Source organism: Eublepharis macularius, chromosome 12, assembly GCF_028583425.1.
Source record: "Eublepharis macularius isolate TG4126 chromosome 12, MPM_Emac_v1.0, whole genome shotgun sequence".
Classification (NCBI taxonomy): Eukaryota; Metazoa; Chordata; class Lepidosauria; order Squamata; family Eublepharidae; genus Eublepharis; species Eublepharis macularius.
In genome coordinates, this window is record NC_072801.1 from 67300180 (window position 1) to 67308022 (window position 7843).

Genomic DNA, 7843 nt, shown 5'->3' on the forward strand with positions numbered 1-7843 from the left:
CTGAATCCTTGTTGGTCTCATTCCTGCACGACTCTTGAAGCTGCTACATTTTGGGGGCTCGTCTGGGATTTGAGGGGGCTTTTGGGGTCCCCCTTGACCCTCAGGTCGGTGCAGGCCGGCTCTGGAGAGAGAGGGACTCCGTGGGCGCCACCTGACTGTTTTCAGGATCGGATACCATCTCTCTCTGCTGCCGGTGGCACCCCTTGCGGCATCAACGACCCAGTTAACAAGGCAGGAACGATTGCCCTGAGGGACTCCCGGGACTGGTGAGTATAGTAACTGAGGGACCGTTCCTCTTTTAGGGACGAAGAGGGGCCTGATCACCCCCTAGCACAGCCTAAGTAGGAGAGTCAGAGGGACTCATCCGAACCCGCTGGTGCTGTAGGACTGGGTTGGAAACTCGTCGTGTGTGAGATGTGAATGGAACGCAGGGCGATCGGTGTGTGAAGCACGTGCGTAGGGATTCCTGAGAAGCAGACCCCTTACTGCCTTCTTGCTGTTTACTCTCCCTAGATCGTCTTGTCTTGTTTCTGTGTATTATGGGTGGTTCATCTTCCAAGCCAACTCCACTGGAGTTGGTACTGAAACATTTCCAGGAGGTTTATGGGAATTGGATAAAGTCAGGGGAAAATGTAATTCCTGAAACTTTGGAAACCTTATGTATGGTAGAATGGCCTACTTTTGATTTAGGATGGCCATCGGAGGGCACATTTGAAGAGTCTATTGCCCTTGATGTATATCATTTTGTTCTTAAACATCATGAAGAACAGATAGTATATGCCCAGGTTTGGCATTATATTTGTATGCACCCCCCACCCTGGGTTAAAAAGCGGCAGAGAGGCAGGGCCAAGAAAATGGAGGCGCGGCTCCTGGTCCTTGATAGGGGAAGGAAAGCAGGCCCGCGACCGGGAGGACTACAGCCACAGGAAAGTCTCTATCCAGTTCGGCCCACTAGGGGAGCCCCAGTCAGCTCCACTGCTCCACTCGATGCAGGCCTCTGCCCAAAGACGAAGTTACTGCAACAGGCCCCAGAAGACGAAATGTCTCCCCCGCCCTATGTGCCTGAGGAAGAAAGTGGAAGGACAACCCCGCCAGTGACGCAGTCGCAGGCGCAGAAAAAGCAGGCTGAGGAAGAAGCTGCAGGAGAGGAGGAGATTCAGATGCCACCATTAGAAGGAGAGGCCACTAATACTTGCCCCTTAAGGGAGACCGTGGACCCTAGAACAGGAGCAACCCAGCTAATTTATCAACCATTCACCACCACTGATTTATACAATTGGAAGACCCAGACCCCTTCATTCTCGGAACAGCCTGAGCCAGTGACCACCTTATTTGGGTCAATCATTAATAGCCACCAGCCATCCTGGCAGGACTGCAATCAGCTCCTGATCATATTCTTTAATACTGAGGAGCGTAAGCGTATAATTCAGGGGGCAAAGAAATGGTTGTTAACTTTTAAAAAGGATGGTGAAGATGATGAAACAATATTAAAGGCTGCTTTCCCAGTAGAAGATCCAGTGTGGGAACCAAATAATAAGGACCATAAGGATAGATTGGCTATATACCAACAGGCTATACTGAAAGGAATACAGGCGGCAGGGAAGAAAGCAACAGATATGCGTAAGATACAGGAATGCCATCAAAAACCTAATGAGCCTCCCGGGGCATTTTTAGAGAGAATTTACGAAACTTACCAGCAATACACGCCATTTGACCCAGAGGCAGAGGAGAATAAACGGATGGTTCTTACCACCTTTGTCAGCCTGGCAGCAGGGGATATAAGAAGGAAACTACAGAAGCAAGATGGCTTCCTAGGCATGAATATAGAGCAGATCCTGGAGATAGCACATAAGACTTTTATTAACAGGGAACAGGAAGAAAGGAGGCAAAGTGAGAGGAAGATGAAGAAGAAAGCAGAGTTGTTAGCAGTAGCCCTGACACAATATCCACAGCGCGGGGCACCCCAAGGAAGGGGAAGGGAAGCCGGGATTGGAAAAAGGGTTCAGAGGCCCCTGGGCCCCAATCAATGCACCTACTGCCACCAAGAGCGCCATTGGAAGAACGAGTGTAGAGAAAGGTTGCAGAATGTCAGAGGACGTGGAAGGGGACGAGGTGATTACAGAGGGAGAAGAGATGGATACAGGAATTGGGGAGTAGTAAGTGAAGGATTGTATGAGAGACGTGGGCCAACCGTAGCGGCAGCCCTAAATGAGGATGGATACAGAAGGGAAGTTGAAGATGAAGAGGAGTGGGAGGCATAGGACAGACCGGGCACCTTCAGTCTTGGCCCCCAGGAGCCCATGGTCGAAATTTCTGTAGGCGGCCAAAACATATCTTTCCTGGTAGATACAGGGGCCGAACATTCAGTTGTAACACAGCCAGTGGCCCCAATCACAGGAAAAACAATAGTTGTAAGGGGGGCAATAGGGGCTAGCTAGAGACAACCTTTCCTGGCTGCCCGGACTTGTAATCTTGGCTCACATGTTGTGCACCACCAGTTTTTATATGTGCCCCAGTGCCCTGTCCCATTGCTAGGCCGAGACCTGCTGTCTAAATTGCGGGCTACCATTTCATTTGAAAAACCAGAAGATGTGACCCTAGGAATCAGCTCGCCTGCTATGAGTTCCATAGATACAGGAGCATACGTATTAGAGTGCCCTCTAGAGGAAGAATGGAGGCTCTACCAGCTTAGGGGCAGTGAACAATCACCTTCACTCTCACAGGAATGGAATCGATTTCCAGGGGTCTGGGCAGAAGACAATCCTCCAGGATTGGCAAGGCTCCATACCCCTATAGTAGTCCAGAAAGAACCTGGAGCCCAACCCATCCATATAAGACAATATCGTCTTCCTACTGCAGCAATACAGGGCATACAGAAACATCTAGACCACCTCCTCAAGTATGGCATCCTAAAGGAGTGTCAGTCTCCCTGGAACACCCCCTTGCTGCCAGTCCAGAAGCCAGGAGGGGATTATAGGCCAGTGCAAGATCTGCGGGCAGTTAACCAACGAACTGTAACAATCCACCCTACGGTGCCTAACCCCTACACTTTGTTAGGCCTTGTCCTGCAGAGGGCGAGCTACTTTAGTGTTTTGGACCTCAAAGACGCATTTTTCTGTCTGAGGCTCGCCCCTGTTAGCCAGCCCCTTTTTGCCTTCCAATGGGAAGATCAGCATACAGGTCGTAAGTTACAGTATACCTGGACAAGGCTTCCCCAAGGCTTCAAGAATAGCCCTGTGTTGTTTGGCCAAGCATTGGCCCAAGACTTAGCTCATTTTCCCCTTTACCCTGAACAAGGGGTGTTGCTGCAATACGTTGATGACTTGATGGTGGTAGAAGTGGGATGGGAGGCATGCTATGAAGCTACCCAGAAGTTATTTGAAGTCCTCCATGAGGCAGGCTATAAAGTGTCTCAGAAGAAAGCCCAGTTATGTCAGCCCCAAGTAAAGTATTTAGGCTTTGAAATATCAGAAGGAACCAGATCCCTGGGACATGAGCGTAAGGAAGCTGTTTGTTCCATTCCAGAACCCAAGTCCCGTAGGTGTGTGAGGGAGTTCCTAGGATCTGCAGGTTATTGTCGGATATGGATTCCTAATTTTGCTGAGATAGCACGACCACTATATGAAGCCACAAAGGGGGGAGAACACGACCCATTCTTATGGGGAGAAGAGCAGAGGCAAGCTTTCAGAACTTTAAAGCAACAACTATTAGAGGCCCCAGCTCTTGGTCTGCCAGATCTTATGAAGCCTTTCTGTCTTTTTGTGCATGAGCGAAACGGCACTGCAGCAGGAGTATTAACTCAGAGTTTGGGAAATTGGGAACGACCTGTAGCCTACCTGTCAAAACAGTTGGATGTTGTGGCAAAAGGCTGGCCAGGCTGCCTCCGTGCAGTAGCAGCCACAGCAGAGCTAGTTAAAGATTCACAGAAGCTTACCTTAGGACAGAAGGTCTGTGTTAAGGTTCCCCATTCAGTACTTGCCTTGATGGACTATAGGGGGAGCTATTGGTTCACAAATGTTCGCATGACTCGATATCAGGGGCTTTTGTGCGAGAACCCACAGGTTGAGATCGGGGTGATTAGTGCCCTTAACCCAGCGTCACTACTCCCTGTTAGTGATGAATGTCCAGAACATGACTGTCTCCAGACTATGGACGAAGTATATTCTAGTCGGAAGGACTTGACTGATGTTCCCATGCCAAACGCAGATATAGATTATTTTACTGATGGCAGCAGTTTTGTTGACCAGGGAATAAGACGTGCGGGGTATGCTGTTGTCACTCATGTGAAAGTCATTGAGGCCAAGCCCCTACCTGCTAATACCTCTGCCCAAAAGGCGGAACTCATTGCCTTAACAAGGGCCCTTCAACTGGCCGAAGGATTAAAGGTTAATGTCTGGACTGACTCAAAATACGCTTTCCTTACTCTGCATGCTCATGGAGCACTATATAAAGAGAAAGGCCTTATCACTGCCTCTGGGAAGGGAATTAAGAATGGCCCTGAAATTCTGCAGTTGCTTCAGGCTGTCCATGCCCCACTGAAAGTAGCAGTGATGCATTGTCGGACACACCAGAAACCATTAAGTCCTGTAGCTAGGGGAAACCGGCGGGCAGATGAGGCTGCAAAGGCGGCCGCTAGGGAAGAATATTTGCAACCGTCTCCTCTTCAATGCCCTGTATTTCAAGTCCGAGTGTCCGAATGGACCCCTAAATACTCTCAAGAGGAGGAAGATTGGGCCAGTACACAGAATGTCCAGCGACAACATGGATGGCTCCAGTTCCCTGATGGGAGGCTCTTTGTACCAGAGTCAGTTGCTCATGCTATAGTGCGGATTGCCCATGAAGCCACACATTATGGAAAATCTGTGTTAGCTGAACTGTTAAACAGGGACTTGTACATCGCTAAGTTGCATGGACTGTGTGCGGCAGTGTCTAGAAGTTGCGTTGTCTGTGCCAGAAATAACCCCCGACAAGGGCCAGGTCCTCCTCCTGGTTTCCAGCCCCCTGGGTCTCTGCCGTTTCAATCGCTGGTAGTAGATTTCACTGAATTACCACTGTGCCAGGTCTTTCGATATCTGTTGGTGTTCGTAGATTCCTATTCTGGGTGGGTAGAAGCATTTCCCACAAAGACTGAGAAGGCAGGGGAAGTTATCAGGTGCCTGATTCAGGAAATTATTTGTAGGTGGGGCCTGCCAGCCATAATCGGGAGTGACAACGGCCCAAGTTTTATTGACAAAATAGTCCAAGGTGTGTCTAGGTTGTTAGGAATCCGATGGAAGTTGCACACAGCATACAGACCTCAAAGTAGTGGTCAAGTGGAAAGAATGAATAGGACCCTTAAAACTCAATTAGCAAAAGTCTGTCAGGAAACTGGTCTGCAGTGGCCACAGGCCCTGCCCATAGTTCTTTTTCAAGTCCGTTGCCAGCCAAATAAGCGTACAAAACTGTCCCCATTTGAACTGATGTTTGGCAGGCCAGCCCCTATTTTGTAAGGTATAACTGGAGACCCCTGTCAGCTAGGAGATTTGGTGCTCAGGGAACAAGTTATGGCACTGGGTAAAACGTTACAGCAATTACGGAAGTATGTAGGGGAACAACAGCCCCTCCCTGTGTTTAACCCAGTGCATAAGTATCAACCAGGGGATGAGGTTTGGGTGAAAGACTGGCGTGTAACTCCCCTGGGGCCTAAATGGAGGGGTCCATATGTTGTTTTACTAGCCACCCCCACAGCAGTCAAGGTAGAAGGCATTGCAGCATGGGTTCACTGGACTAATGTTAAACCAGCTGCTGTGCCTTGGGTTTCAGAGGCTCATCCAGATGATCCTCTTCGCCTCCACCTGAAGAGAATACCCTCTGGATCCAGGCCTACTGGGAACAGCTAGATTTGCAAGCTTCAGTTCCAGTAACTCTGTACCCGCGTACACCAGACGCAGCCAGGTCCATAGCAGGATCAGGCTCTGGTCTAGTCACCCCGGAAGCTGACTAGTCTACCCACAGCTGAAGCTTAGATCGTCGATGGATCTCGCCCAAGAAGTGATATCCTTTATAGTATTTTGTACTCATTGTCTATTGTTGTAGACTGCTTACCTGGTCTCTGGTCCACTCTCATTTTCTACTGTTCTCTTTACGTAGACATGGGTCGTGCAGCCGGCCAGTTACTGAGATTTGTCCCACTTGCAACTGCCAGCATTATGGATATAAGCCCTGTCTTAATTGTATGCAGCCTGCTCCTTTTACCCACCCACTCTAATTTATGTTCTCATTGTCATGGCCATAAGCGAGGGAATTGAGTGTTCTATTCCCTAGCCACTATTAATGAGCTGTGTTATCAACATCTCAGTGCATCTCCGTGTCAGAGATGGGGAAAATGGTATATTATGGCCCGTTCGCAGAATAGAGTTGGTTGTTCTCATCCTACGTAGGTCTGTTTCTTAACCACTGCACGTTGGGCCCCAATTATAAAGAAGGCCAAAACAAAGGTTTCTAAGGTACCTAAAGCGCCTCTGCCTGCAGCTACTGCTAAACCTCCATTTGTGGCGTATTCTTCTTTGTATCAGGAGGTGGCACAAGAAGTACCAGTCCCAGTTCCGGGACGGAATCTCTTTCTGACACTAGCGGAACAGATAGCTGCTTCCCTAAATGTTACTGATTGTTGGGTATTTGGGGGGGCCTGCGAAGTAGACTATAGGACAGTTCGGTGGATAGGGAACTGGTTGGAGGACTGCACTCAAAGAGTGGTGGTCAACGGCATTTCATCAGATTGGAGAGAGGTGTCCAGTGGGGTGCCGCAGGGCTCGGTTTTGGGCCCGGTACTTTTCAATATTTTTATCAATGATCTGGATGAAGGAGTGAAAGGGCTGCTCATTAAATTTGCTGATGATACCAAATTGGGAGGGGTAGCAAACACTCAAGAAGATAGAATCAAAATTCAACAAGACCTGAATACTCTGGAGAAGTGGGCAGCTGTGAATAGGATGCAATTCAACAAAGACAAGTGCACAGTATTACATCTGGGCCACAAAAATGAGAAGCACAAATACTGGATGGGGGATACACTTCTGGGCAGTAGTATATGTGAAAGGGATCTTGGGGTAAGAGTGGACTGTAAACTGAATATGAGCAGTCAGTGTGATGCGGTGGCAAAAAAGGCTAATTCAATCCTGGATTGTATCAAAGGGGCCATAGCATCGAAATCGCAGGAGGTCATAGCCCCTCTCTATACTGCCTTGGTCAGGCCACACCCGGAGTACTGTGTGCAGTTCTGGAGGCCTCACTTCAAAAAGGATGTGGACAAAATCGAGAGGGTGCAGAGGAGAGCGACGAGGATGATCAGGGGTCTGGAGACTGAGCCCTACGAGGAAAAGCTGAGGGCCTTGGGAATGTTTAGTTTGGAGAAGAGGAGGTTGAGGGGGGACATGATTGCTCTCTTTAAATATTTGAAAGGCTGTCATTTGGAGGAGGGCAGGGAGCTGTTCCAGTTGGCAGCAGAGGGTAGGACGCGAAGCAATGGGCTAAAACTACATGCACAAAGGTACCGACTGGATATTAGGAAAAACTTTTTCACCGTCAGAGTAGTTCAAAAATGGAACCAGCTGCCTAGGGAGGTGGTGAGCTCCCCCTCACTGGCAGTTTTCAAGAAGAGGCTGGGTGAATACTTGTCAGAGATGCTTTAGGCTGATCCTGCACTGGGCAGGGGGTTGGACTAGATGGTCTGTATTGCCCCTTCCAACTCTATGATTCTATGATTCTATGATTCTATTCCAATATACATCTGATTTACAGTTGAATCCCAAGAAGAGTTATGCCCTTCTAAGGACATTGACATGTGAAACTAGAAAGGCGTAAC

At 48.9% G+C, this 7843-nt stretch overlaps 1 protein-coding gene across 1 annotated transcript; it reads left to right on the forward strand.

Moving 5' to 3' along the window:
• The first annotated feature begins 1040 nt into the window (after nt 1-1040).
• Nucleotides 1041-5879, forward strand: LOC129339588 (uncharacterized). The gene is given in 2 exon segments (XM_054994169.1): nt 1041-1928; nt 2295-5879. Coding segments are annotated over 2 exon segments (4473 nt in total).
• Nucleotides 5880-7843: the final 1964 nt, after the last annotated feature.